Source organism: Streptopelia decaocto (genome assembly GCF_964273445.1).
Source record: "Streptopelia decaocto genome assembly, chromosome: 24".
In the NCBI taxonomy this organism is placed as follows: domain Eukaryota; kingdom Metazoa; phylum Chordata; class Aves; order Columbiformes; family Columbidae; genus Streptopelia; species Streptopelia decaocto.
In genome coordinates this window covers 940,600-968,279 of record NC_138679.1, presented here as the reverse complement: position 1 = coordinate 968,279, position 27,680 = coordinate 940,600, and the positions used below count along the sequence as shown (strand labels likewise).

The following is a 27,680-nucleotide window of genomic DNA, read 5'->3' as shown; positions in this document are numbered from 1 at the left end:
AACCACGAATATTTCAACAAAATATTAAATAGAATAAATTACTAATCAGAAAGCCTGCCTGCCCACCGACGATCTGACAAGTGCTACTTCGTATTTGAACGCAAAAGAGAATATTGACTTTGAAGGCAAAACTAGATCTGGAAAGCCTGGAAACACAGCGGTCATCTCCTCGCTAAGCCAGAAATCTGTCCCAAAAAAGCCTCATACACTGGTCCTCTTGGCAAAGTCCCGAAGCTGCAGGAGCCTCCGTCCCCTCCCGAGGGTCACGAGAAGCGCGATTTCCTTTTTCACTAGATTTCTACTGGAAAACAGCAAGTTAACGGCAGCTCTCACTGAGAGATACTATAGCAGAATCACTCGTGATTAGAAAAATTAAAATAACGGTATTCTGAAATGTTTCTAAAATGTTATTTTTTTATATATACATATATATCTGTAAAAGCATTAGAATCAAATCGCAGACCTCTTCATTTAAATGGTCCCTCAACGAGACCCACTGGTCACCCATCACCAATTTTGTGTCCGTTCCCACTGTAAAATCCTCTGGTTTTTGCTGGAGTCTCGTAATTTGGAAGCAAAAACCAACATGTACGATTCACTTTTAACGTCCTGCTTGGAACCTGCGTGTGCCCTTCCCCAAATGAACTCCCGGGAAAGTTCACACAGGACGCGGCACCTCGTACCCTCCCATTGGGAGGGGGACACTAAAACTCCCCAGAATCCTCATTCGAAGCAAAACTCCTATTTTTCTAACAACCCCCCCTGGTTTACAGACAGCGGGAACAGGTTGAAGATTTTTAGATCTGACAGAATGTCTCTGAATCCGCACGTCCGCCTATTTATGCCTATTACAAATTAACGTGGCAACTTCGAAGTTAAACATTATTCTTCTAACCTTTAACGAGAATGAAAATGTATAACTAAGGAGGTTATAAATTACTCAACCTTCACCTTAAAAATAACAGCTAGCACCAAGAGTCTGGATAAAGATCTCCTGTGGAGAAAGTGGCCTTTAGCAAAGCTATTTAACCGCTAACGATTCGCTTTATACACGTATGAAACAATGTGTTTTGTACAGGAGGTATATGGTTGACTTGAGCGAGGAAGGCGGCGTTGAGAGCGTAATAACAAATAAAGACATTTGGGAATATTTGGCGCAAGTTGGGCTCATAGAAAAATAAAGAGAAAGATATTCCTGCTCCACAACAACAGGAAGCCAACCATCCCTCTACCTGCAGCTACCAGTGCATTACAGAGGATCCGGCAAATACTGGGGGTGAAAAATCACTGCCTAAAGTGTTTTTCCATTTCAGCAAAGCGGTTTTGAAGACTCCCCGTCCCCGCCAAGCGCTGTTCATAACAAACCCACACCGCTCCAACTCTCTTACATTAAAACCTATAATCCGGGCCTAAAAGGGGGGAGGAAAAAGAATGAATCAAACCAAACCAAAAGCAAACCTTCTGATTTAAGAACTAGTCATGAGAAGATGGGGTTATTGACTCCCTGCACCTGAATGGCAAAGTCCAGGTGGGAAACTCCCCGTCCGCGCCGCGTGAGACGGGTCGGGAGCCACTGCCTGGCTGATAGACAATACAACACAGCACAAACACATCAGTTGCTTCAGAGAACCAGCAGTCGCAGGTGTTTTAAAAGAGATTCTGAATCGTTGGTTGCCTGGGCTGACATGCTCACACCTGACCAAAAAAACAGTCAATTTCTAGCAGTGGAATTTTTTTCCTTGTTTCTTTTTGAAGTCTCCAATTCTGGGTCTGCACGTTTCAGACCGTTTTCCCCAAAACTTCAGTAGCAGGGAAAAAATTGTGGAAGTGCAATACCAGGAGAGCTTCTGTCCGCGTTCAGTGTTCGTGCTGACAATTGATTTTGTCTTCAGAGTGCTCCAAAACATCCAGCATTTCCTCTATGATGGCCTGGAGCGCCCGGCCCAGCTGCTCGGCGCTGTAGGGCTTTCCCAAAGGAGGCACGTGGACAAAAGCCGACCTCCCGCGGCTCTGGTATAAAGACGTGTAGTAAGTGAAGTCACAGAGGTATCTGAAATACAAAAACAGAGTTTATTTAGCAACAAGTGATAAATACAGCGTGCAAAGTGCAGGGCAGGATGACCCATCTTATCACTTGGCATTGCGGCAATGTCCTGCGATCAAGAGCAGGATAGAAGACAGTTACTGTGAGTCTGTGGTCACTTTAACCAAATTTAGGACAAATTTTATCTTTTTCCCCTGACGATGATGTAACCACTGAAAAATCGATGGTATTGCAGTCCCATGAGAAGGGGAAAGCGCACGAATCGTACGGGCCTCATAAACTGAGCGTGAAGGGAACGTGTGTTGCGGGACGAGTCTTATTTCCCCCACTGATCAGCAGCATCTCGTACCTGCCGGCGTCCTTGGATATGGTGACGGTGACATCCAGCCCCAGCGCTGAGACCCTCTTGCAAACCGTGTCCATGTCGATAATGGAATCGATGCACTCGGGGCCACCTTCGACACAACACTGAGAGCCCGGGCAGAAACGGCAGTTGTCCAAGCCTTTATAACCGACGTTATGGCCGCATTTCTCCAGAGTCACGGTCGTGGCCATGCCCGAAACACCCACGTGAACCACCAGCTACAAGAAGAAAATAAACGAGTTAAATCAACCAAAATACAAGTGGTGGAAAAGCAACAGCCTGCTCTTCCCAATCAAAGACCGACGGAGTTGTTATAGGGTTCTCGTGTGGATACCGCAGTAACGAGCTGGTTGCTGTTAGAATGGCAGATTTTAACCATTTTCTCTGTCTTTTCTCCTCCACTTACTCACCTGGGGACTGTGTTTTTTCCACAACGTGGGAATGAGTCTTTGCACCGTCTGGTATTCAACTGGGACTTCATAGACGTGCAGATCCACATCATCTCGCAGTCCCAGCTTCTCCAGCTCCTACAAACACAAGGGAAGAAACCCAGGACGGTCAGGCACAGGAGATCAGGATATTCAGGATATTCAAGTGGTTTTCTAGCTCATACCCTGCACTGCCTCGAGGAGAGAGTCTCTTGAGAGCTGAGACAGAAGAAGCAGCAAACAGAGCAAGAAGGGAAGAAAACAACCCATAACGGGGAACAAGAAAGGTGTCTCTCCACCTGCGTTAACAGTCTTCCCCGTCAGGCCCGTTTGTTTTGCTCTGATGTGTGTATAACAAAGAAATCAACGTTTAACCGACAACAGTTATCAACAAAGAAACCAACATTTAACTGACAACAGTCATGAGCAGCGCCCACGCTCAAAAGAAAGGTTGGCTAAATTATTTATAGAAGCAGATAGTCACACTCCCTTCTTGAAAGAACCCGGTATTTTGTAGAGAAAGTAGAATTGAGAAGATTATATTCGTCACAGAATTTGTCTTCTCTCGGGTGTGTTGGCCTGGGGAGCAAACTCGCATTTGTTTGAGGAGCGAGAGCTCTCGGGGTGAGGGGCCGGTGCTCCCAGGCTGTGATTTGGTGTCTGTGTCTCCACAAATATTAACAAGCGCTCCAGAGCACCACTGGCACGCTCTCCTCAATGTATTTGTTTTATTTTGTCAGAACTGGAATACGACGCAGCCCATTTCCAAAAAGCAGGTTCCCATCACTAGCTTTACCTATACCTAACATATGGTACTTAATTTTGCAACAAGAGTTGTTACCATTGTAGTGATTCAACTAATGCAATAAATTATTTCTCCCTCTATAACGGTAACTAAAGCCACGCCGTGAAAATATCCCAAATATCCAGGCAATAAACTTACCCTATTTCCTTAAACCTTTATAAGCACGAAGTGGCAGTTAAGTACCAGAACAGGACTTTATCAGAACTGAAACATTCCAGGGCCGTCAAACCCAAACTCTGAAGAACTCAAGGAGAAGATACACCCCCATGGTCTAAAGCTGCTGAAAAAAAATCATGTTCTTAAACAAAATCATCAGCTGAGCTCAAGGTCAGGAGCCTTGTGCAAGGCGACACTTTCCCAGTGACTGAAGCAACTTCGCTGTTGTGATTGATGAATTCCAACAGTGTCTGACACGGATCAAGTTCCCCTCTGATGAAAACGACATTTTTCGGCACTCTGAAAACTTCACGGCTGCTTTTCAAGAGTGGTAAGTGAGCGTACGTGCCACAGAGCAGCAGCCTTGCGCAGAGTCCTCCCGCAGCTCCGTCTCCGCTGGAAAGGAGCCGCAAGCGCATCCTTTTCCTTCTTGCATCTCCATCGCCAGGCCCGGGGGTCACTCAGAAGAACCAACTGCAGCTTTTCACACGTTAACAGACAGCAGAAGTTTGTTGTCTGATGTTGCTCTTCTCCTGAGATATATACTGGTTGAAAAATGAAAACTCACTTGTGCCAAGAGCTTGAAATGACTGCTTGTGCTAACATCAAAGGGGCTGCGTGTGCAGCAAGAAAATAACCTGCGACTCCCATGTCCCCACGCCAGCGCCGTCGTTCTCATGGATCTGAGGTAGAAACAGCGATGAAAGAAGCCATCAAACTATCAAAGGACATTTTAAAATATGCTTGAATTATTAAAGTGTCTCCGTTTCAGGTTCAGATTCTGTGATCAGAGCCAAGAGCTGCGCTTTCATGCAACCATTTGGCTTTATTTTCCTGTGTGCAGAGATCAGGCTTGCAAATGTGAGGCTAAGGAGTGCAGATGGGCTGTTTAAACAGAGCCTACCTGATTCCAAATCTTGCATTTCCCTAGGTTTCAAATTCTGACAAAGTAAAGACAGCTCCAAGGAGAGGACAAGTCGAGGTCCTTGGACTCCCCCGTTACAATCCCACCTCCTCCGTATAAACCTGAGCAGTTATTTTAGAACATTTTTTCTGCGGTTATCAGCACGAGCCTTTTTTTACTGAGAAAAAAACCCAACCTTTCACACTTGTCCAGACCACGGAGAGCGCAACGAGATTTAAAACAACCTAAAACACGCAGCAAAAGCAAGAGTGAGACTTTCACGGCCCAGCAGATCTGAGCAACAACAATGATAAATCACTTGCTCTGGCTTGGAGGGCGAGTCTGATATTAAAGCATTAAAGTATTGATTAGCGTCTGGCGCACACAGACATTCATTACCGGAGATGGATGCTCAGCAATGTCTCATCACATCTTCTTTACACGAACGGGCCTTCCAAACGTTAGCTGCTTTATGCGGTGCGTTAATAGAGTAAGTAGTTTGCAAATGAGAGTATTCAAATACAAGTCAAACCTCTTTAGGAAGATCTGCACAGTGTTAATTGGTAGGAATTCATCATCGCTTCTCTGCAGAGTGTGAAACGGCTCCTAAAGATGAATCTGATCGTGGGAAGTTTTACCGGTGGCGCAGAACGAGCGACTATAACGAAGGGGAAACCTCGGGCCGCACATCCCGGCGACAACCACCTTCTCGAGACATTAAACCTTTGCTTTACAAATTCACAACGTTTGTTTTTTAACCAAACACGGCGTTGGCGCGCTGCCGCTCAATAATAAAGATGTATAAAGATGTACGCGGGCCCCCAGACAACAACTGATTGCCCCCAGCCTTGTATACCTGACAAACACAGAAAAACGAACGTGTTTGACCGATTCCCTGACCCCTCAACAATGGTCGCCTTTGTCAGCCTTTAATATCCTTATCAGGTCTGTCTAGACACCCTGACAGCAATTGTCCTTCGCCATGTCAAAACGCGCTCTGACCTCTCTCCTCCTCCTCCTCCTCCTCGCCAGAAGCACTTTGGGGGATGAAGGCAGGAGCCCATCAGCTCCACAGTCCCCAGGACACACCTGTGTGTGCACCTGAAGTCACATCGGGAAGGGCAGGAAACACACTGAACAGTTCTATAAAACTTCATCTTTAAAAAGCAAAAATCGCAGCTGGAAAAAGAAAAAATCCCTCCAACGAAATGTTAAACAGATGAAAACACCGAGCAGCAAATCTACATTAACAGGGAAGATTTCTGCTGGATGCCTCGGGAAAGAAAGCAGAAAGAAGTCTTTCTTCCCTCTGAATTTATAGGAAATCTCTCCCCTATGTGTAAAAATCTCCAAACATTTCATCTTCACTTTATGAGATTGTTACCGCTGCTATTTAGGGTACCCTATGTGTTAACTACGTGTAAAAGTCATTGAGCTTTCAAAAACATGCAGCAGTACTAGAAAATCACTGCAGTCCCAGGGAAAAGTCACAGCGACCCTGCTCTGGAGAAGCCAAATAAAACCAAAAAGCGGCCGGGAAAGAAAAGCAGAGAATTTTATCCTCAGGATGCAGGATAATAAAAGGCGTAATAAACCAGAACTAGCTTAGCCCTAGAGCTAGGAAGGATTTACAAAGATTGTTTAATTGATTTTTTCTTCTATTAAAATGCAGATCACACCGTCTGGGACTCAGGAACTCAGACACGTCTTTGTGTCCACTCAGCTCCATGAAGTCCCCTGTCTGAAACCCGCACAATGCCCAACTCGCATGTGCTCAAAGACACGCTGTTCCTTTTTGTCTGGGCCTCTCGGGGCCGAGGCGGGGGAAGGAAAGGCAAAAATCCTGCCCAAAGTTGCTTTTTCGGTTCCAGTTGGAAGCAAAACGAGCTGTTGAACAGGACCGGGAGGACGACGGGCTGCAAGGCGGCAAGAGCCCACCCCAGCAGCTGCAGTTTTAGACTCTCAAAACACCCGCAGACCTGTAAAATTAATTTAAAATGCACTTGATTATTCATCCATGAGCCACACGGTGCCTCGAGCCGCCGGGCTGAAGGAATGACACACAATTGCTCTTTTTATATATATATATATGTATTTGTTTTTATAAGGCACTCTTCCTGCCCCAGGTGCAAAATACTCTTATGCCTGTCTCCTCTAGAATAAAAGGAGCTTCTTCACAATAACGGACATGAGTAAGAAAAAACCAAATCAATTAGTCTCACTAATAATTTCAGTAACGTGTCATTTTTTTCCACATACACAACGTGCGTTTTTCCCCAAACTGGAGCTGAGCAAACCCTCACTCAAACATTCATTTTCAAAAAGCTCTTGGAGGCAAAGGTTTCGTCTTCTCGAACCAGCCAACACATTAGACATCTGGACATTAGTTGACTGTAATTGATTAGAGTTTGTGATTTAATTTAAAAGCATTCTAGAGAAGATATTAATCTCAGGGCTCTGAAGGGAAGAGAGACGTGTTGGGGAGAAAAATAGATTTAATTCCCTGAGCAACTGTACTAAAAGGTACCCTGGAATTCCCAGTAGCTTTGTCATAAACCACAGCCAGAGTGACAAATAAGAAGCGGGATAATGCGGCAGCGCTGTGCCTGGATGATGTTTTTACAGCAAGCAACCTCAAATCCTTAGTTCAGCCGCACATCTCGCAAGAGTTTGATTTCCTCTTCTTGCCTTGTGTGTGAAGGTCTCGGCGCTACGCGGAGGGACGCGCTCGAGCAGACGCAGCTACAAGTGGCATCAGCACGATTTGCTCGAGCACGAACGATCTGCTCGAGCGAGGATCCTCCTCTCCGAGAGAAAACATTCCAATTCCTCTGGGTTTGCTTGTTTATTTGGAATTACCTCCTGCAGAGGAAGATTCCAGGCTCCCTGCCCCATTTAACATCCTCCAAACCCAGGGAGTTATGAATTCCTCACTTGCCTTAGCTACATTAACCAAATCTCATTAAACTCCACCAGCTAAGGGATTGTTTTCCGAGAAGCGAATAAAACATTATCCAGCTGACCAGCGAGCTGGTCTCGGTTAACAGACTGAGCAGCCAAGTTATAAAAAGAGCTGCAAACTAAGATTCTTAGGGGTACGTCATGAGCAGGGCGCTGTGTTTGAACTTGTTACCTGCACTGCGATCCAGCTGGCGTTGACGGCATGCTCTCCGAACGGCCCAAACCCTGCAAGAGAGGCGAAAATCCACAGTGATGAAGTCACCCTCACACGTTGGACTGAGCTTAACGTTGCAAAGCGATCCCTGGTTTATATATCCTGAGAGAAAACTCACTTCTTCTAATGCCCAGTCCTTCCTTTACATCCAAGTTCTAAATGAGACCTTCACAAAAATGGTTGAACTCTGCACCTTTTACTGTGAAGGAAAACAATAACTCACCTGAAAAGAAACTCTTTTCCCCCAACAGACAGCAGGGAAACATGTTTTTTCCTTCCTGACCGGGTTAGAAAAACTTGTTATGAGCAGATAAGTTGACCGATGTCACGGAATGAGAATCATTATTGGATTTGCTGTCCCTGATCGTTTTAGCCCGCAGCAGACGCTTCCACAAACGTGGACAAACCCATCTCGAACATTTTTCTCTACTCAGCCCTTCACCAACATCTTTGTCAGCATCGGTTATACCTTCGGAGGAAAAACCAAAATGCTGCTGATAACTCACCTGCTCCGAGCAGCAAAGTTTATGATAGTGTTATCAAAAATACTTATTCACCACATCTAAATTTCCTAATGAGTAACTTAGAGTTAACCAGTAATCCATAACATCTTTTCCTGAGCAAGCACACAAAGGTTAGGCAATTTATCTGGGCGCAATGTCAATATGCTTTAATTTAAAATGTCAGAGTTACCCTGTGAGCCTAATGCAATTAGGAGGCATAAATTCTGTCTAACTCGTGAAAGGACTTGAGAGGGGCCACAAATATTACGTGACACGTTAATGGAAACCTTCTACTTGCTGTCTGCAGCGAGTCTGAGGTTACGCTGTGCACGAGGACGTCGGGAATTTGCACAGCGTGGGCTCGTCCGCACTGATGGATCTCTCACAATCCAACCAAAGTCGATATCTCCCCGCCATAAACCTTCCGAAGGTTTCCACAAAATCAAAATGTAGGTGTATTTTCCTGGGAGAAAACCTCCAACATTGCTAAGACAACCTACGACCGCAGCACAGGCCAATAAGTCGAATAATCCAATGTTTTTTCAGGTGCTTCTGCAAGTCAACACAGTCCTACAACTCTCTGGAAACAATCGCGACCTGCTGTTTCATTCCTAAAGAAATCGTAGCAGTCTTACAAAAGAAATAAAACATAATACACATACTTCTTTTTAACAATTCAACCACCGGAACGGTGAAATCCTACAGGTGCCCACGCACGTAACCTAATCCTCTCCCTCTGAAACCAAAAGCAAACTGGCACAAAAACAACTGGGGGCTGCTGCTCCTGACTCATCCCCGATACAGATCCTCGCGTTATCTGTTTCACGGAAGATAAGCAACTTTGGCAGTGGCATCCGACTCCGCCGAGCTCCTCCGCATCCACAACGGGCCCCTCCAAGGCTCATTAGCAGTAAACCAGCTGCAGGGATCTTTATGGGATTATCTCCTTAAAGAGTTCTAAAAAAGAAACCACATACAAATAACGCTCATGCTCGGCGAGCACATGCCTCTAACGGAACGGGAACACAACGCCGCTGCTGATTTTAAAAAGGAATTTAGCGCGAGATCGATGGCAAATTATCAAATATGGCTAGACCTGACACGGTAACCACTGCGTTTTAGAAACAGATTTCACTGAAAACAGGGAAAAAAGAGCAAGGAGCACCTGTGCAAGCGGCAGACTATTTACTGACGCGAGTTTTCTGTTTAGTCACCGCCGAGCGCGGCTGCTCAGCGTTAGATCCGGGTTTGGGGAAGCCAGACTTTGCCACCTGCTTCTCCGCTCTCTGCGCCCGTTCTCTGCAAAGACACTTTGCCTCCAATTAAAACCGCTCCAGCGCCTCGACCGCAACGAACCCCTCGCCCCCGCTATTCAAACGGTCTCAACTTCAGCTGCCGGAGGCGGGTGGTGGAGGGGGGGGAGACCTGAATAGTTTCCCCGGGTTCCCCATTTGTCACAGAACTGCCTGCCCCACAAATCAAGCCGCCCGGTCCTTTGTACGCGGGGGGGAGAGGGGCCTGACGAGCTCTCGCCCGCGATGCCGGGGCCTTTCACCCCCTGGGTTGTGGTTGTTCTTCCTTCTGCCGCCCGGCGCGGGTGATTTTTGGGAATGGCCCCGGCACCTTGATGGGGTGGTCAGTGAGAAAATCCCCCCCGCTCCAGTGCTCTGACTGGTTTTCTTGCTCCTTGGGAGACTCTGTCCCCATCTGTCCCCAACCAGGAGACCACTGGGGGGGCCTGGGGGGTGCCAACCCCCCCGCCCTGTGCCTGGCCAAGTGTTTGGAAAGTCAATGAAAAGCCCCTCAGCAAACAATGACCCCCCCAGCTTCTGACACCCCAGAGCTCCTGACACCCCCCCCCACAGCAGCCCCCCAAAATCCCCCAACCCCGCCCTCGGTCATCTGCTTATCACCCCACACGGGGGACAGACCCCCCCAGACAGCCCCCGCGAGGCACCTCCTTAGTCAGCCCCTGAGGGGACAGCACCCCCCGCCAAATTTACCTCAGGGAAGGGGTTCCCCATCTCGCCCCTCTTCTCCCGCCTCACCGCCATCCCCCTTCACAGCCCCCCTCCCGCCCCAGGACAGCTCCGTACCTGTCACCACCACCGCCCGCCGCGGTTTCTCCATCGCGGCTCCGTCCCGTCCCGTCCCGTCCCGTCCCGTCCCGTCCCGTCCCGTCCCGTCCCGTCCCGTCCCGTCCCCGGTCCCGCCGCCGCCCCGCACTGAGCGCGCGACCCCGCCCCGCCACCGAGATCGCTCCGCCCCGCCGCCTAGAGCGGCCCCCCCCACCCGCAACCACCGAGAGCGCTCCGCCCAGCCGCCTAGAGCGGCCCGATGCCCGCCGCTTCCGCCGACGGGGAGGAAGTAGCTCGGCGGGAGGGGCTGGAGCCGCTGCACCGTCGAGCGGTGTCCGCCGGACTCTGTAAGGGGCCCGGGTGGCAGTTCGTTAAACCGTTACAAAACATTCAGACTAATCGACGCACGGGACTCTCTTTCCCCCGGGGAGTCTGCGGAGACCACAAACCGGAGCCGCTTCCCGCCCTGCTCTTCTGCTGTCGCAAAAGCGCGGACCGAGTTGCCGCGGCGACGCTTTACGGCCGAGCCCGTGTTCTGCGCTCTGATTGGCTCCGCCGGGACCGCGCCGGGCGCTGATTGGCTCCGCCGGCGCCGTGCCGGGCGCTGATTGGCTCCGCGCAGAGCCGGGGGCGGTTTGAGCGGCAGCGCTCGGCGCGGCGGCGGCTCCGCGGCTCCGGCACGATGGTGAGTGGCGGCGGGGCCGGGACTCGGGGGCTGGAGCCGCGGGGAGGGCCCGGGGCCGGGACTCGGGGGGCTGGAGCCGCGGGGAGGGCCCGGGGCCGCGGCGGGGGGGCCTGACTCGCCTCTCCCCGCTGCCCGATGTCCCGGTGACCGTCCCGGTGCCTGAGGCTTCTCTGTTCCCTCCACAGCTGCCCCTGTCCCTGCTGAAGACGGCCCAGAACCACCCCATGGTGAGTACCGGCCCCTATCCCCGACCTCGCCGGTGACACCGGGACAGGTTCCCGGTACCGGGGCTGACCCGACGTCCCCCCACCCCCGTGACTCCCGTCTCTTGCAGCTGGTGGAGCTGAAAAACGGGGAGACGTACAACGGGCACCTGGTGAGCTGCGACAACTGGATGAACATCAACCTGCGAGAGGTCATCTGCACGTCCCGGGTAAGGCTGCAGCCCCCGGTACCGGGAACCGGCCGGGCTTTCTCACCCTCCATGTCCCGGGGAGCCCTTGGGGAGCATCCCTGGGACAGCTCAGAGGCCGTCGCTGCTGTGGATGGGTGATTTCTGCCTGAAATGTAAATTCAATGTAAATGTAAATTTAATGCAGTTAAAATGAGAGGAAACGGCCTCAAGTTGCGCCAGGGGAGGTTGAGGTTGGATTTAGGAACAATTTCTTCCCCAAAGGGCTGTGGGGCATTGAACAGGCTGCCCAGGGCAGTGCTGGAGTCACCATCCCTGGAGGAGTTTAAAAGGCATTTAGATGAGGTTCTTAGGGACATGGGTGGGTTGTGGTTGGACTCTGATTTCGAGGGGCTTTTCCAACCCAAAAGATTCAGTGATTTTCTGCTCTAGTGGGATCCAGAGCCACCGGGCTCAGTAAAACACCCAAAGCACCTCCCAAACCCAGTGACAGCGGAACTGGAGGCTCTGCCGGGGCTGTACTGGTGGCACTGGTTTCACTGGCCGCTAGATGGCACGGAGAGGCGGCGGAACGCGGCCCCGGCCCCCGGGGGGGGTGTTTACTCCAGGGGAGAGGCCGGAACGAGGAAGCGAAGCAGCGTCTGGCTCCGTCCCCCCTCCCCAGCCAAGGAGCAGCATCCAGGGCAGGGTGGGGTCCACTGGGCGGCGTTTGGAACACGGCTGGTTCTCTGTGTCTCGTCTTGTGCACAAAGAACTTGCCTGTACAGGCAGAGTCGCCCCAAATAACTCCTCGTGGGGCGGGGAGGTGGGGAGGGAAGCGATTTATTTTCTCCCCGGAGAGGAGGAACGAGGCGTTCTCGTCTCGCTCGCTCTTCTGGGGCGTTACAGGCGCCTCGGCCACGTGAGAATCGCTGGGCTGGAGCCAAACCCGTCCGCGGCCAAGCCCTGGCGGAGCCGCGGTGCTGGGCGAGGCGGGTCCCGGCCCCCCTCCCGCTGACATCATGGGCAGCCCGCTTGTTGTTTCAGCTTCGACGCTCGATTCCTCTTCCCCCAACCGCCCTCGGAGGTGAAACTCCTGAGAATTTACATCGTAGGAAAGCCCCGAAACTGCGTTAAACGACATAGAGAGGTGGCTGCTGCATAACCACACACCTGAAACGTTTATTTTTATATATATATATATATCTGTAAGCTCTTTATTTTGGCACATGCCAGCTGGCTCCAGACCTGCCTCGCTGTTCCCTCCCCAGCCCAGAGGAGGGAAGGAGCGAGGTGACTCCACGACGACGCCTTTTGCTGCGCTTTTCTTGCCAAAATAATCCAGTTCTTTTAGCTGTTGTGTGTGACTTACCACGCTCTCCGCTCCCGCTTTCGATTCCCTTCTCGTACGAGAAGGGAAGGTGCTGGTTTCCTCGGCCTCCTCGTCCTTCGTTTCCTGCAGTTGTGGAACAAATTAAAGCTACGGTTGCTCGTGGCTGAACGCTCTTCCCCCCAAAGTTATAGGGCTGCATGTTTTAGAGGAACAAAACCCCTTTTTTTTTTTGCAGCTAGTTACAGATAGCGCTTTCAGAAAAGATTGGTGGAGCCATCACACTCTCCAGAAGTGATGGAAAATATTCAAACGCCCCCAAAGTAACCCAAAAAGCACCTGGTTTTGTTCGTAGCCTAACGCCTTCCTCCCCGCTAGGATGGAGACAAGTTCTGGAGGATGCCCGAGTGCTACATTCGTGGCAGCACCATTAAATACCTGCGTATCCCGGACGAAATCATCGATATGGTGAAGGAAGAGGTGGTGTCCAAGGGCCGGGGCCGCGGCGGGATGCAGCAGCAGAAGCAGCAGAAGGGCCGCGGCATCGGAGGTGCTGGACGAGGTAACGATCCTGGTTTGTTTTTCAGCTCGGAGAGGGGCTGAGCGGGATCTTTGCTTTTAAATTTCACCTCTTGTGCGAGGAACGGCTCGTTTTCCTCAGCTTTAAACCCAAAACTGTGTGTCTGGGAGAAGCTGGAGCTGCTGCTGGCTGAGGTGTAGCCGAGCGAGCGTGTTGCCTCTGCCAAAGAATCGGGCAGATTGTTGCCAGGGATGTGCCTCCCTCCTCCTGGGGTTGGGCAGGACCTGCAGAGTCTGAGCTTGACTGCTTCTACCCCTCCTGGCTAATTCGGGAGCGTGGCCTAACAAAACTGGTGTCTCTTGGCTCAGCAAGTCTGGGAGGGAAACAACTGGCCCTTCTGGTTGGAAACACACCGTGGCACTGATAGAAAAACATCAGCTTTTCTCCCAGGAAAATGGGGCTTTTGCTCTCCTGACTTGTTGACTTATTTATGTTTTAAAAACCAAAAAAAAATACCGGAGGGTTTGTGTTCCTCCTGCTCCACGTGAATAATTCATGTTTCTGATAAAAGGACAGGTTGCCACTTAGGAAGAAATAAGTCACCAAACCAGCTCTTCCTTCCTGCGCAGTGTGGTCAGGGGACCTTGGAGCGCTTCGGCTGGGGGATAGATTTGCTTTTTGCTCCCCAAAGTGTCCTGCTGGAAGCCGAGAGCCGTTCCTCTCCTTTCCTGCTCGTCCCTCCCGCCATGTATTTGCAGTTCGTGGTCACCGCGCTCAGCCCCGGGGTCGCTCCCGGTACAGCCTCACCCTGCAGCGCCAGCTTTGAGATCCCGAGCGCGCCCGCTCCCGACAACAAACCCGGGTTTGGCGCAGGAAATCGGAGGTTTGCAAAGTCACCCTGACACCGAAGGGGCGACATCTGATTGCAGAGCAGCCTTAACGAGCTGCCCCCGTTTAGATTACACGAGGAAACCTGGCGGGACGTACCCGGGGCCATCGCGCGACGTCTGCGACTCGCAGGGACTTCTGGAGGAAAAACCCCTCGACTTCTCCTCCTCCCAGCGCGCAGAAGTGACCTTTACAAATCTGAAGGCACCTTTTCTTTTTCCTCCTTCCCCTTTTTCAGTGGCCAAAGCACTTGGCATAACAGGTTTCTTTTTCATTTTTTTGGAAGATGGTTATTTGGACAAACATTTCAGCTGTGGAAATAACCCCCTCGTGGGGAGCCGAGCCGAGCTCGGCGTGGGGCGGAGTTCCCCGCTGTTCTGATGTGCAGCTTCAATTCGCCGATGGAATATTTTAAAGGGAAGCTTCGGCATTTGCTAATTAGCTCAAACGTTTGGCTCTCATTACCGAGACACGAAGGGAGGAGGGAGAAAATAAAAATGCAGGCCGGTTCTGTTGCGAGGCCAGCAGGCAGAAGCAAAGCTGTAATTGTGCAGAGAGTTGAAAGGATTATTGTTTCTGACCCTGGTAAATCTTTCGCCTTTTACTTCTCGGCTTGCCAAATTCTGCCAGTTTCTGCCCAGCTTCTCTGGAGCTGCAGGGTTAAGAGCGATATTTTTATTATTACTATTTTTACTTTATTTTTCTTTTGCCCGTGCCTTCGTCGCGTCTCCAAGGTGGAGCTGCCAGAGCCGAGCGCTCCAGAGCAGCTTTTCTGCCCATTGCCCAACCTGGGCTGCTCTGGGTCCTGCCCTTTGGAGGGGGGTGGCAGTAGATCCACAGCCCCTTTACCACTTTCGCACACCCAGATCAAATTCCCCCGCCCGGATTTGCTGTTGTGTGTATTTGAGGTGAATGTGAGCGGTGAGGGAAGGACAAGGGCGCTCAGACGCTCGTGGCTTTTGGCTCCAAGGGCGCTCAGATGTATTTGTTTTCTGCTTTGTCGCCTCGTTGCTTTTATTTGCCGCTTTGCTTTGGGGGGACACGGTGTAACCCGCTCACCCCACAGGATTTAAAACACAGGGTCGCCTCCTCCATTCTTTTTTTCAGAAGTTAAACTTCACACCCATAGCACAGCTCGTCTGAAAGTCCCGTTTCTGCTGCTAAGACTAGAAAGTAGGCGTGAGTTTGGGTAAAACTAGAATCGACGTAAAGCTGTGGGACGCGTCGCCGGCTCGCGGGGTCGCTGTCCCACCCGCGCTCGTTCTTTCTGCCCCGCAGGTGTGTTCGGCGGCCGCGGCCGCGGGATTCCGGGCAGCGGAAGGGGCCAGCAGGAGAAGAAGCCGGGCAGGCAGTCGGCGAAGCAATGAGGGGCTGTTTGCACCCCGTTTGGCTTTCAGCACCTCAGGATCGCCGTTTGTCCCAAACCCGTTACCTTCCCGCTCCGCCAACCGGTCCGAGCCCGAACCGTCTCGTTTTGGAAAGCCCCTCGCCATTGAACCCGGGAAAGCGGAGTTATTCGCTCCTTCTAGTCGGCAAGTCATTGGAAATGTTTAAAAAATAGTCTTTAAGGACTGAAGTTTGCCTTCTCCTGAGGGGGAAAGCTCCGTTTCATCTCTCAGGGTCGCCGGGTTTCATTAGGAAGATGAACCACGTGCGCCAGAACGGAGGCAAAAACACTTTTTGGATTGTTTGGATTTCTTGTGTGTATTGAAAGGTGGGAAACTCGTTGTATTTGTAACAGGTGCGAGTGTTTTGGTTTAAAACACTGAACCTGAGGATGCTGGATCTGTACCTGAGTAGTCTTAAGGGTTTGGGGGTTTTGTTAAGAAAAGACACCAAACTTTTAGGCTGTGGTTTATCTTTATTTCTGGCTGGTCAGTCTGTCTCTTTCCTGCGCTCGAAGGAAACGTCGGGCGAACGTTGCGTTGGCCATCAAGGGTTTTTTCCCAGAGCACTTTGTGATAAATGAGAGTTTCCCAATTAGCTTATTACTAATTTGACTTGAGATTAGAAGTTTCCTTTAAAGGAAGGAGTTGTCTGTGGTTTTGTGGAGGGCTGCTCTGCCCCTTCATCCTCATGTGTTTGGTTTTTTCTGAAAAGCAACCGAGCGGTTGAGTTGATTTATTTCCCCCCCCACTTTAAAACCTGAATTCTGACCATATTTCTCAAGTTCTTTGCTTCTGGTACCCGGTGATTCAGGAACCTCCGTGGATTCCCAGCTCTGGGGCAAAACGCACCCACAAAATCCCCTGATTGATGGGAACTGAGGGTCTGTGTGGGGACACGGGGGGACAAAGGGGCTCCGACCGCAGCTCAACCCCCCGAAGGGATGAAATAGTTTAATTTTAGGGGAAAAGCTGATATTGTGACTTGTCCCGAACAGGTTTTGTTTGTTTTGTTGCTTTTTTACAAGCAGTTCCCATATCGAAGCCTACTCCCTGCCATCGCCACTGCGTGAAAATGGGTGAAGAACATGCTTTTATACATACTTACTTTTTTAACGTTTCTGTAACTCGCGTGCAGTGGTGAGTAGGAATAAACCGCCAACCTCCACAAGAACGACTCCCTCTCTCTTTTCTCTACGAAGGCGCTGAGCCTGGCTTCGCCTAAACCCTCGCTCTGGCCTAAATAATTAATCCCCAAGCTAAACTTTCAGTTTCTGGTGCCAAGGAGCCGATTCCGGGCGATGGGAACGGGGCAGAGCGTCCTCCCTCCTGGAAACTCAACATAAACACCCGTGTGGCATTTGAACAAAGCCCAGCCCAGCTTTGTGTCAGACTTTCCCTTCCCAAGCGGCTCCTCCCTCCGGGTCCCTCCGCGCCGCAGAAGCTCCAGCTGCGCTGCTGGAGAAGGGGAAGCGGCCGCAGTGCTGCCGGGATGTCGGGGCTGTTCTGGCCAGATAAACCTTCACCACAACAATGGGACCTTTGGCTGGGGCTCAGAGTCCTCCGCCTGCGCCTTATCTCTGGGGTCGGGCGTTGGAGCTCATTAAGCTCTGCTTTCGTTTAATTACAACCCCAGGCTTTAGCCGCCTGCCCTGCTCGCCTCCCCCTTTCCTTTTCCCAGCCCTGACGGGATGTTTTTGTCCCCGGGCGCGGCAGCAGGTTGGGTGATGGTGGCTCCGTGCGACAATGGCGTGGCTGTGGCTTTGGGCCTTTTTACCCCCAAAATGGGCGTCCGGGGCTGTCGTGTGCCCCACGGCACACGGGGAGGCTGCGAAACAATAAAGAGAACAACAACAACAATCAATGAGGAGCGAGTTAAAAGCACCAAGGCCTGAGCGGCGCTGCCGGCAGGGTGGGCGCCACGGGACCCACACATCCCAGACGGGCCGGGGCGCAGGGGACACGGCGACGGCCACTGCAAAGCCTCCCTGGGGCACTGTGGTGTCACCGGGCTGGTGGCAGCTCCGCGGGGCCGTGTCCCGGTGCCGGAGCCCCGCGGTGACTCACGGCTCGGTGCTGCGCCGGGAGCAGCACAGGAATAGTTACACAGCAGCCGCCTGCGACGCGGAGGGAGTGGCTGCCGAAATATTTCAGGGCTGCGCTAAGCAACTAAAAATACACGTCAAACCCTCCTCCTCCTTTTTTTCCTTTTAAAATGTGTTTTCTTTCTTTCTTCCTATTTTTTTTTTTTAATTCTTAGTTTGGAGTGTTGGCAGCGCGGCCCCTCGGCGCTTCCTTGGGGCCCGGTGTGGCTTTGGGGACACGCAGCCGGTGACTTCTCGTCCTCCCGCTCGGTTCCTCTCCGTGACTAAGAGGCAGCTTCCCCTGTGCCCACGGTGCAAATCCCAGGGTGCTGAACACCCTCCTGCTTGTTCCCTTTTTGGGGGGACAGGGAGATCCAAGCGCATCCATGGTCGCTTGTGGGCATCTTTGGGTCCAGCCCGTGTCCCCAGTTTGCCAAGCGTCACCGTGGCGTGTTGTGGCTCCCGTCCGGAGCGGGATCGGGCCCGACCGGTGCGATGGAGCCGGTTACACACCAGGGAACGGTCCCGTTACGGGGGAAGTGGGAAGAGCAAGAGATGCGGGGGATGATCTGGCAAACGTGGCTCCAGGCTCGTCGTGCCTTGGACGTGGGTTCATCCGAAATCCTGCTCCGGGGTAAATATAACCCCCGGCAGGTGGCGAGGGACAGCGGGGCGCGGCGGGGGCTCCGGCGCCTCCGGGAACAGCAGCTTCAGCCACCAGCCAAAGTGACGCTGGCGCTGCCCCCGGCTCCGTGGGCTGCCCCACTCGTGTTCCCCGCGGGTCTGCAGGCGGAAGGGGCAGCTGAATCATGACCCTCATTAAACGCTCATTAAGAAAATGAAGCTGCCTGATCGCCACGGGCATCAGGCTGTCACCGGCAAGACGTCCCGTGGTGCCCGGTTTGGGGACGAGAGGCACGTGGGACGAGCAGCAGTGGCGATGGGGTGGGGGGACGTGGCAGGACGAGCCCCGGGGTGCTGTGACCCCTGTGGGGGGATGCTGGGGGGTGGCTGGGTTTTGCTGGGGAGCGGCGGCTGGGCCAGGCTGGAGCGTGGCTCGTGGCTCGTGGCTCGCGGCTCGCAGCCCTGGCCACCGGCCAGCCGCGCTTCCAGGGGGGCCCTGCGGCCACTTCGTTCCTCCCTGCAACTAATTAAAGCACCTTCAGCCGAAGCTGGTTCTCATTTCGATGGCGACGGGGGGGACGCAGCGGCACGGAGGGATGCGCGACGCCCGCGGGGAGACCCCCGGCCAGGGGGTCCCTGTGCGGTGTCAGGGCAGGGGGAGCCGCCCCCAAGCCCCGGTCCTGTCCCCTCCCCGGTCCCCGTGCCTCGCCGGGCGGGTTTCGTCAGGACGGAAAGTCTGAACCTGCCGGTCCGGCCGCCGCCGCGCCCCTAATGACGGGTTTGCAGCGGAAACGCAGATGGCGGCTTCACCTGGGAGCCGCGCGGCGGGTCGGTGCGCCGAGCCGGGGACGCGGCACCACCGGGCCCGGGGACACCGGCACCGCCACCTCTGCCCCCTCCCTGGGTCAGGACACCGGGGATGGCGAAGGCCACCGGCTGGCGGGGACAGCAGGACCGCGGTCGCGTTCGGGTTTATTTGAGGGTTAAGCAACCCAGTTGATTTGGGATGTAATTAACTGCAGGCGTGGGGGGAGGGGAGGTCCCTGTCCCAGCCGCCTCCTGCCTCAGTTTCCCCAGTGCCAGCACCAGGGGCTGCCCCAGCGCTGCCCTGGATGTCACCTGTGTCCCCTGTGACCTCCTCGCAGCCAGGGCTGAGCAGCGCCCTGTGCCACGCTGTCCCCACACCCAGTGCCATGTCACGCTGTGCCCCACGCTGTGCCACACTGTCCCCACACCCAGTGCCATGTCACGCTGTGCCAGCCTGTCCCCATGGCCGGCGCTGTCCCCATGGCCAGTGCCATGTCACTCTGTGCCCCACGCTGTGCCACACTGTCCCCATGGCCGGTGCTGTCCCCACACCATCCCACAGCTCATTTATCACCCCAGTTCACGCAGCCCCGGGACCATCCGGCTGCATCTCGGGGCGCTCAGCCTCTCTGCGTTCCCGGTGTCCCCGCGGTCCCGGTGTCCCCGCGGCCCCGGGCCCCTCGGGCTGCGCCGCCTCCCGCCAGCACGTGCGTTATCGGCGGCCATCGGCGCCGCCCCCCCGCGCGGCGGCCGCACGCGGGGCCGGTGCCGGTGACGTCAGCGCTGACGCCGGTCCGCCCCCTCAGCCGCCCGCGGCTCCGGCGGCCGTGACGCGCGCGCCGCCACCGCTTAACTCCTTCCGCGCTGCCGGTTGAACGGGGGCGGCCCGCGGGGAGCCTGGCCCGGTTGACCCAACGTATCACGGCAGCGGGGTGGCGTGACCGCGCGGTTGGCGGTGACCCCCCCATGAGGCTGTGCACGCTGGTGCTGGCTGGGCAAACCCCCCGTTCCCGGTACCACGGGGGGTAAACACCGGGGGGGCAGTGCCGGGGCGACCTTTCGGTATCACCGCGGGCACACACGACACGGCGGCTCCGTCCCACAGGGGCAGGGCCCGGTAGCCACCGGGGGTAGCCACCGGGGGTAGCCACCGGGGGTAGCCACCGGGGGTAGCCACCGGGGGTAGCCACCGGCCCGGTGTGGCCCTCACGGCCCGGCTGTTCGCAGCGTGTTTATTTATTGGTCGCACCGTTTTACAGCCGGTGCCCGGTCCCCGGTCCCGCCCCTCCCTTTGTGCCCCATCAGCCCCGGCGGGGGCGCGCGCGGCGCCGGGGAGGGCCACGTGACCGCCCCTTCCCCCGCGCTGACGTCAGCCCAGGGGCCCTCGCGCTGTTGTCCCGTTTACCCGCCCGGTCTCCCCGGCGACGGCGAGAGCCAGGAGTGGGCGTGGCGCCGCCTCTCCCGGGGCGGAGGCCACGCCCCTTTATGCAAACGAGGGCGGGCGAGGACGTCATCTGCAGCCAATCAGCGCTCGGCGCGGTGAGGTCACCGCCGCGCCGCCGCGTATTTAAAGCCCCGCGGGGGCCGCGGCCGCGGTAGACGCGTGTGTGCGCGCGCGCAGGAGCTGGGCCGCCGCCGGTTTTACCGGCGCCTCCCCCGCCCTCCCCTCCCCCCCGGCGCAGCGCTCGCCCCGTTCCTTTCCCTTCCCCCCGCCCCGGCCCCCCGTTCCCCGCAGCCGGGCGGGGGAGGAGGATGGAAACACCCTTCTACCATGATGATGTGTTGAGCGGTCTCGGCAGCGGCTTCGCCCCGTCCTCCGGTAGCAGCGGGCTCCTCCTGCCCTTCCCCGGCGGCAGCATGATGAAGAAAGACGCGCTCGGGATGGCCTTACCGGAGCAGGTGGCGGCAGCGTTGAAAGCACCGGGCGCGACGACGAGCGGCGAAGCGGCGGGTTTGCTGGGCTCGGCCGAGCTGGGTTTGCTTAAACTGGCGTCCCCGGAGCTGGAGCGGCTCATCATCCAGTCCAACGGGCTGGTGACCACCACACCGACCAGCGGCCAGTTCCTCTACCCCAAAGCGGCCGCCTCCGAGGAGCAGGAGTTCGCCGAGGGTTTCGTTAAAGCGCTGGAGGACTTGCACAAGCAGAACCAGCTGGGCGGCGGCGCGGCGGGGAGCGGCGGCGGAGCGGGAGGAGGCGGCGGCGGTGCAGGAGGAAGCGGCGGAGCGGGCGAGCTGCCCGCCGCCGGGCTGGCCCCGGAGCCGCCGGTTTACGCCAACCTCAGCAGCTACCCGGCGGTCAGCTACGCCGCCGACCCCGGCCCCTTCGCGGCGCCACCCCCGCGGCTCCCCCCGCCGCCGCCACCCCCGCCACCGCCGTTAAAGGACGAGCCTCAGATCGTCCCGGAGGTGCCGAGTTTCGGGGAGAGCCCGCCGCTCTCCCCCATCGACATGGACACGCAGGAGCGCATCAAGGCGGAACGCAAGCGGCTGAGGAACCGCATCGCCGCCTCCAAGTGCCGCAAGAGGAAGCTGGAGCGGATCTCCCGGCTGGAGGAGAAGGTGAAGAGCCTCAAGAGCCAGAACACGGAGCTGGCGTCCACCGCCAGCCTGCTCCGGGAGCAGGTCGCTCAGCTCAAGCAGAAGGTCCTGAGCCACGTCAACAGCGGCTGCCAGCTCCTGCCCCAGCACCAGCACCAGGTGCCGGCGTACTGACCCCCCCGCCCCGGGGGATCCCCCCTGCACCACCGAGGGGGCCCGGACACGGACTGAGGGGCCCCGCGGGACTTGAGGGTGTGAGTGGGGGGGGAGAGGACAGGTTTTTTTTTTCGAGGTGTGGGGGGGGCACCGTTCGCTTCCCGCGCTGCAAACGGACTTAGACGGGGAGCCCGGGCCGCCCCCCCCAACCCGCGCCGGGACTCACGGGCCCCCGTGCCCGAGACATTCCAGTCAGGCCCCAGTAAAACTCCCCCCGCGACAACGGTGACCGGCTTGTCGGTGTTTGCTGCGCCGGGGGAGAACGGGGTGGGGGGGGAACGGATGGGACCTGGCGCGGCGGCGCGGGCAGGAAGCGGCGCGGCCGGCTGCCATCTTGGGGCGGGGGGGGGGGAGAGGGCAGGCGGGGGGGTACCGGCGGGAATGGGGATCGGACGGGAGGGATGTTGGGGTGCTGGGAGGAGTGGGGGGTTACCCCTGGGGATGGGGGCTCTGGGGGTCGCTGGGAGGGGCTGTTGGGGGGTGCTTTGTATGCTGGGGGGTGTCGGGGGTGATCTCGTTAGGCAATAGTGGAAGTTTTGGGGGTTACAAGGGCTCCCTTGGGTAAAGGGGGATGTTCAGGGGTTAAAAGGGCTCCCTCGGGGGCGTCTGGGGTTACTGGGGGTTCCCTGTGGCTGGGGAGGTGTTGGGGGGAACCTGGCTGCTTGTGAGGCTGCAGCGTTGTCCTGCCACCCCCCTGGGCCGGCTGGTGCCTCCATGGGAGGGTCCCCAACACCCCCCTACACACACAGTGCTCTGGCACCCTGGGGTCACCCCACAGCTCCTGGCCGGGCCCCCTCAAGGCAAACAGGGAGTCTGGGCGTCCAGGGCTCCTCCCTGGGCTCCCGCAGCCGGCCTTGGCTTCCCGGCACTGCCAGGGCTCCTCCTCCATGGCCCCCACCTGCAAGGGCTGGTTCCCCAATCCAGCCCATGGAGCAGCACCCCAGGGACAGACCCTCTGTCCTGGGAGCATTTGGGGACAGTGGCACCAGCAGCGGGAAGCTTGGCTCAGTCGCTCTGGCCAGTTCCAGCCGCGGCACGCCGAGCTGTGCCATACCGTGCCAGCACCAAGGATGGCCCTGCTGGCGGGGAGCCCGGCACGCTGGGGCCCTGCCCTGGGTGGTGGCGGCGGGGGGAGCGTGGCCTCCCCGGGGACCCGGCTGCGGTTTGCCGGGAGGAAGCGCCGTTCCCCGCCGTGCGGAAGCGGCCCCGGCGCGGCCATGCTGCGCCCCAGATGTGCTGCTGCGCCACTGGGACGGACAGGGTGTCTGTCTGTCCCTGCGGCAGAGCCAGCGCAGCCCCGTGGCTGTGGGTCTTGTGCCCCTGTGTCCCTACATGTTCCCATGTTCCCAGGTCTCTAGTGTCACCACATTCCTGTGTCCTCAGATCCCTTTGTGCACAAGTCCCTGTGTCCCCACATCCTAAAATCTCCATGCCCCCAGATCCCTTTGTCACCACATCCTTACATCCCCAGATCTCCACATCTCCCTGTGTTCCCAAATTCCCTCATCCCCGTGTCCCCATGCCCATGTTACCAGGTCACTGTGTCCCCACATCCCCAAGTCCAACCATCCCAATGTCACCATGTCCCCACCCGACCAGTCCCCTCCCCGGGGCGCCGCCGGCAGGGGTGGCTCCTGCTGCCCAGGGTGGTCTCCCGGTTGGAGGGGAGACTGAGGCACGGGGTGGGGTGCGGGGGATGCTCGCGGGGTGCCGCTGCTGCGGCGCGGCCCGGGGCCGGCAGGGGGCGCCGCGGGCGGGGTCGCCCCCGCCTCCCCCGGGGCGGATAAAGGCGGCGGCGGCGGAGGCGGCGGCAGAGCGGGCCCGGGGCGGCGGCGCGGCCCGGGGCGGCGGGATGGCCCGGGGCGCGCTCCGCCTGCTGCTCTGCTGCGCCGCTGCCGTGCTCCTCGCAGGTACCGGGGGACGGGGGTGGGGGGCACCGGGACGGGGCCGTGCACCCCGGGGTCTCCGTGCGGTCCTGGGGGCACTCGGGGGCTGTGCACGCCGCGGTACCGGGCGGGCTGTGGGCTTCCCCGTGGGCTCCCGCCGCCCAGCCCGGCAGCACCGGGCACCGGGGGTTTCGGGAGGGGCTTCCCGTGGGCTCCCTTGCACTCTGCTCTGCCGGGCTCGGCGTGTTCTGGGGTCCGTAAGCCCCCCCCAAGCCTGGGGAGCACTGGGGGGGCCCTGCCTGCTAACCCAGCTCCTTGGGGTGCAGCGGGGCCGGATCCAGCCCTGCCCCGGGGCAGCCAGGGTTCTGTGGGAAGGCGGGGGTCTGCACCCCCTCCCTGGGGGTCCCGGGGAGGCTGTTCCCGCCGGGGCTCCCCGGGTGGGAGGAGAGCAGCCTGCCCCTCCCGCAGCTGGCAGCACCGCAGGGCAGGATGCGGCCCCGGCGCTGCCAAACCGGCTGGGCCGGCTGGTGCTTGTGGTGGCGTGGGTGCTCCGGCACCGCCTTGGCACTCTGGGGGCAAAGGGCCCTCATGCTGTGGGCCGTGCTGTGCCGTGGTCCCCCCATTTCCATCCTGAGCCCCCCGACCGCTCCCCTGCACCCTGGGGTGCCTCGACTTGCCCGGCCCGGCGCAGGAGCTGGCACCCAACCCTGGGTGCTCAGCCCTGGGCTCGCTACCAGCCCGGCACAGGGTGGCAGCTGGGTGGGAACGGCCCATCCCGTGGGCCCGGTGGTTGTGGGGACCCCCAGCAGCCACTCACACAGTCCCCCCGGGTGCTGGCGCTGGGTGCTGGCTCTGCCGTGGGGCATTTGCTCCGGTGTCCCCCCGTGGGGCCGGGTTGGACCTGCTCCTCCTCTTGTGCAAACAGGACTTGGGCCGATAAGGGCACCGCGGTGCTGGCGCTGCCCGGCAATCGCTGCCGCGTCCCACGAGGCCACGGCGGAGTCCCCATCGCAGGGCGGCGCGGGGCTGCCTGGCCGGTGCCACCGGGGCTGGGCTGGCACGTGTCCCTGTGCCGTGCCCGCCGCTGCCGCGCTGCTCCGCTCGTCCCCGTGGCACTGCGCCCGTGCCGTGACGGCTCGGGGGGCTCTTCCCCACCCCGGATTTCTGGGATGTGATATTGGCTTAATCCCGGTTTTCTGGTTCTCTGTGTATGGTGAAACCACCTGGGAAATGAGCGTTGCGAGGGCAGGAGCTGGGGCCGGTGCCCCTGTCCCCCCGGGGCTCCGCCTGCCCCACGGTCCTGCCGCGTCCTCGCTGACCAGCTCGCTCTCCTCCACGCTTCAGAGACAGGAGACAGTGGCGCAGATGGCAGCAGCACAGTGTCTGTGAGCACAGCGGCCTCAGCAGCACCTCCACCTCCACCCACCTCAGCGCCCCTGTCCAGTGCATCGGCCACACCGCTGTCTACGTCACCTTTATCTGACTCAGCCACCACATCGACTCCAGAAGCACCTACATCTTCATCCAGCCCAGCCACAGCATCACTTCCCACCGCAACGCCAGGCTCAGCAGCACCTACGACACCCCCATTCAGCACGACGGCAGCACCATCATTGTCACCGCCAACCGTGCCCAGCTCCCCGGCCACCGAGCAGCTACCCAGCTCGACAGCAACGCTGGCCCCATCCTCACCTGGAACCTCCGGGTCCCCTCCTGCGCCAGGTTCTCCTGCGCCAGGTTCTCCTGCGCCCAGTTCTCCTGCGCCAGGTTCTCCTGCGCCAGGTTCTCCTGCGCCCAGTTCTCCTGCGCCCAGTTCTCCTGCGCCAGGTTCTCCTGCGCCCAGTTCTCCTGCGCCCAGTTCTCCTGCGCCCACTGGGACCCCCAGTGCCAACACCTTGTCCACCAGCTCCAGAACGACAGCAGCCATCAGCACCGGCACTGCAGCCGGCAGCTCGGGTGAGAGCCAGGCCGGGGGGCACCGTGCAGGAAGGGAACCCCCAGAGCTGCTCATGGCCATGGGCTTGGCAGGAGCCCCAAGTTTCCCCTAGACCCCCCACTCAGGGGCCGCACTCACAGGGTGGGGTGGGAGGCTCAGGGGTGCAGGTCCCCGGGTGACCCCAGAGCCCAAGCTGGTCCCCCCCAGGTGGAGGTGATGCCAGAGCCAGGTGCTGGGTCTGAGGGGGGTGGGATAGGGGGATCAGGGAGACCTGGAGCTGGTCGTGAGCACCCTCTCGCCCCGAGAGCTGCCGCGGTGCTCAGAGACCAGGCACACGGCTTGGCGGTGCCGGGGGTAACGGGGTGCCTGTCTCCCCCTCTTGCAGCGCAGCCCCCCGCCAAACCCAGCCCTGGCGTGGTCGTCATCATCTGCCTGTTCGTCTGCGTGCTGGTGGGGGCAGCAGCGGTGCTGCTGGTGCGGCTGTGCCGGCGCGGGACCCCCCGATTCCACCACCTGGACGAGGTGCCCATGGTGCGTGGGGGGGACTTGAGGGGTGGCAGGGGGGGGCAGTGGGGCAAAGCTGGGGGTGCTCACCCCACTTTCTCTCTCTTCCCTAGAGCAAGGTGACAGAGGGGTCCCCCATCACCCACTACGGACCCAGGTGACCCCCACTCCGTGGCCCCCCCCGGGGCTGCCCACACTGCTGAATAAAGAAGCTGCTGCCTTGGCCTTGGTTTTCTGCCTGCGCTGCACCCAGTCCAGGGAAAACCCCCACAACTGCTTTCGGGGTCCCCCCTACACCAGGCTGGAGGCCCCGGGGTGCCCCCAGGGTGGGTGCGGGGTGCCGTACGGTGGCGCACAAGGTGGTGGGGGCCGTGCAGGCCCCCCCGGCGGGGTGGGATGGGAGGGAGCGAGCAGCCAGGCACGCACGTCGCCTTCCTTCTGCTCCGCTGCACTCGGCGGGGCCGCGGCACACTGCGGGGCCGGCGGCACACCGCCAGGACCGGCGCTGGTAAGGGGCTGTGGGTGAGGGTGGGCGCCGGTGGCGGCAGGGACCCCGTGCCGGGGCTCAGAATCCCCCCAGCTTGGGAGAGGCTGCTGCTGGTTCTGGTTGGGGTGCAGGGGGCTCAGCCCCAGGGAACGGGGGGAGCTGTGTGCTCACAACCGGTGCACCGCGGGTCCCCAGGGATGGCGGTAACAGGTGCCCCTGCCACGAGGGGTTCATGGCTTGGTGGGTGCTGGGACCAGAGACCATCCCCGTGGCCTCAGGCCTGGGTGACCTGTCCTCATCAGACCTCGGGGGCAGCGGGACGGGGGGGACTGTGCCGAGGGGGGGCAGCTGCGTGGCCCTGAAACCCGAGGCAGGGGCTGAGCCTGGGGCAGCTGCCGCGGCCGAGACCCGGCGCCCATAAATCACGGCGGGGAGGATCCCGCGTGTCCAGGCCACCGGGGGGGGGGGTCCCGCCGCTGAACCCCCCGCCCGCGGCTCCCGGAGCTCCCCCCCGCAGGGACGGCGATGAGACGCAGCCGGACGGCGCTGCCCTTCTTCGGCGCGGAGGTGAGACCGGGAGGGACACCGGGGACCGCGGGGGTGTCCCCAGGGCGGGGGTGTTCCCGGGACGAGCGTCCCCGCGCCGGGCCCCAGGGCAGCAATAACCGGGATGGAGGCGCTGAGCGGGAGTTAATTATCCTCTTAATGGGTGGTTAATTATTATTCACCTCTGCGTAATTGCGCGTCGGCTCCGGGGGTTTTTCCGGCGGGGTCCCCGGGGACGGGGGGGGGGCGCGGCGGGGGGAATGGGGTGTCCCGGCGGCTCCGTGCGCTGCGAGCTCAGCCGCTCCGGTACACCGGCTGTGCCCTTGGCTTCGTGCCCCACCACTTCCCCGGTACCCCCGGGGTGCAGCGCCGAACCGTGTCCAGCAGGGGGCGCCC

The 27,680-nt window shown here is 58.0% G+C and overlaps 4 protein-coding genes across 10 annotated transcripts; 3 read left to right on the top strand and 1 right to left on the bottom strand.

Moving 5' to 3' along the window:
• Positions 1–1,447: 1,447 nt before the first annotated feature.
• On the bottom strand, positions 1,448–11,139 carry PGPEP1 (pyroglutamyl-peptidase I). 6 transcript variants are annotated; one of them, XM_082071796.1, is made up of 6 exons: positions 11,076–11,139; positions 10,866–11,044; positions 7,835–7,887; positions 2,819–2,935; positions 2,394–2,626; positions 1,448–2,050 (listed from the first exon to the last, which is right to left on the bottom strand). In XM_082071796.1, exons 5-6 carry the CDS (start codon positions 2,597–2,599, stop codon positions 1,858–1,860), a joined length of 399 nt encoding a protein of 132 aa, XP_081927922.1. In that variant the 5' UTR covers positions 2,600–2,626; positions 2,819–2,935; positions 7,835–7,887; positions 10,866–11,044; positions 11,076–11,139; the 3' UTR covers positions 1,448–1,857. The 6 variants fall into 6 exon arrangements, with proteins under 6 accessions (XP_081927922.1, XP_081927919.1, XP_081927921.1 ...); XM_082071793.1 differs by lacking the exons at positions 10,866–11,044; positions 11,076–11,139 and adding exons at positions 9,545–9,678; positions 10,476–10,526; XM_082071795.1 differs by having other exon boundaries at positions 10,866–11,139.
• Positions 11,029–16,117, top strand: LSM4 (LSM4 homolog, U6 small nuclear RNA and mRNA degradation associated). 2 transcript variants are annotated; one of them, XM_082071800.1, is made up of 6 exons: positions 11,029–11,044; positions 11,076–11,142; positions 11,328–11,369; positions 11,477–11,575; positions 13,242–13,425; positions 15,550–16,117. In XM_082071800.1, the coding sequence occupies exons 2-6, from the start codon at positions 11,140–11,142 to the stop codon at positions 15,636–15,638; spliced, it is 417 nt and encodes a 138-aa protein (XP_081927926.1). In that variant the 5' UTR covers positions 11,029–11,044; positions 11,076–11,139; the 3' UTR covers positions 15,639–16,117. The 2 variants fall into 2 exon arrangements, with proteins under 2 accessions (XP_081927926.1, XP_081927925.1); XM_082071799.1 differs by lacking the exon at positions 11,029–11,044 and having other exon boundaries at positions 11,045–11,142.
• Positions 16,118–20,767: 4,650 nt separating this feature from the next.
• JUND (JunD proto-oncogene, AP-1 transcription factor subunit) lies at positions 20,768–22,154 on the top strand. The gene has a single exon (XM_082071948.1). It carries the CDS (start codon positions 20,924–20,926, stop codon positions 21,881–21,883), a length of 960 nt encoding a protein of 319 aa, XP_081928074.1. The 5' UTR covers positions 20,768–20,923; the 3' UTR covers positions 21,884–22,154.
• Positions 22,155–23,745: 1,591 nt separating this feature from the next.
• On the top strand, positions 23,746–26,453 carry LOC309449638 (uncharacterized protein). Its single transcript, XM_082071898.1, has 4 exons — positions 23,746–23,835; positions 25,156–25,767; positions 26,133–26,278; positions 26,365–26,453. The coding sequence occupies exons 1-4, from the start codon at positions 23,778–23,780 to the stop codon at positions 26,410–26,412; spliced, it is 864 nt and encodes a 287-aa protein (XP_081928024.1). The 5' UTR covers positions 23,746–23,777; the 3' UTR covers positions 26,413–26,453.
• Positions 26,454–27,680: the final 1,227 nt, after the last annotated feature.

What these genes read in the sequence shown, in the direction of transcription:
- JUND (XM_082071948.1), top strand. Translation starts at nt 20,924, where the DNA reads ATGGAAACACCCTTCTACCATGATGATGTGTTGAGCGGTCTCGGCAGC.
- LSM4 (XM_082071800.1), top strand. An exon ending in CGGCCCAGAACCACCCCATG is followed by an intron (nt 11,370 to 11,476) that starts GTGAGTACCGGC and finishes CGTCTCTTGCAG; the next exon opens with CTGGTGGAGCTGAAAAACGG. An exon ending in CATCGGAGGTGCTGGACGAG is followed by an intron (nt 13,426 to 15,549) that starts GTAACGATCCTG and finishes TCTGCCCCGCAG; the next exon opens with GTGTGTTCGGCGGCCGCGGC.
- LOC309449638 (XM_082071898.1), top strand. Translation starts at nt 23,778, where the DNA reads ATGGCCCGGGGCGCGCTCCGCCTGCTGCTCTGCTGCGCCGCTGCCGTG. An exon ending in CACTGCAGCCGGCAGCTCGG is followed by an intron (nt 25,768 to 26,132) that starts GTGAGAGCCAGG and finishes CCCCTCTTGCAG; the next exon opens with CGCAGCCCCCCGCCAAACCC. An exon ending in ACCTGGACGAGGTGCCCATG is followed by an intron (nt 26,279 to 26,364) that starts GTGCGTGGGGGG and finishes TCTCTTCCCTAG; the next exon opens with AGCAAGGTGACAGAGGGGTC.
- PGPEP1 (XM_082071791.1), bottom strand. Translation starts at nt 10,509, where the DNA reads ATGGAGAAACCGCGGCGGGCGGTGGTGGTGACAG. An exon ending in GCGGGCGGTGGTGGTGACAG is followed by an intron (nt 7,888 to 10,475) that starts GTACGGAGCTGT and finishes CCTCTCTTGCAG; the next exon opens with GGTTTGGGCCGTTCGGAGAG. An exon ending in CCAGCTGGATCGCAGTGCAG is followed by an intron (nt 2,936 to 7,834) that starts GTAACAAGTTCA and finishes TTGTGTTTGTAG; the next exon opens with GAGCTGGAGAAGCTGGGACT.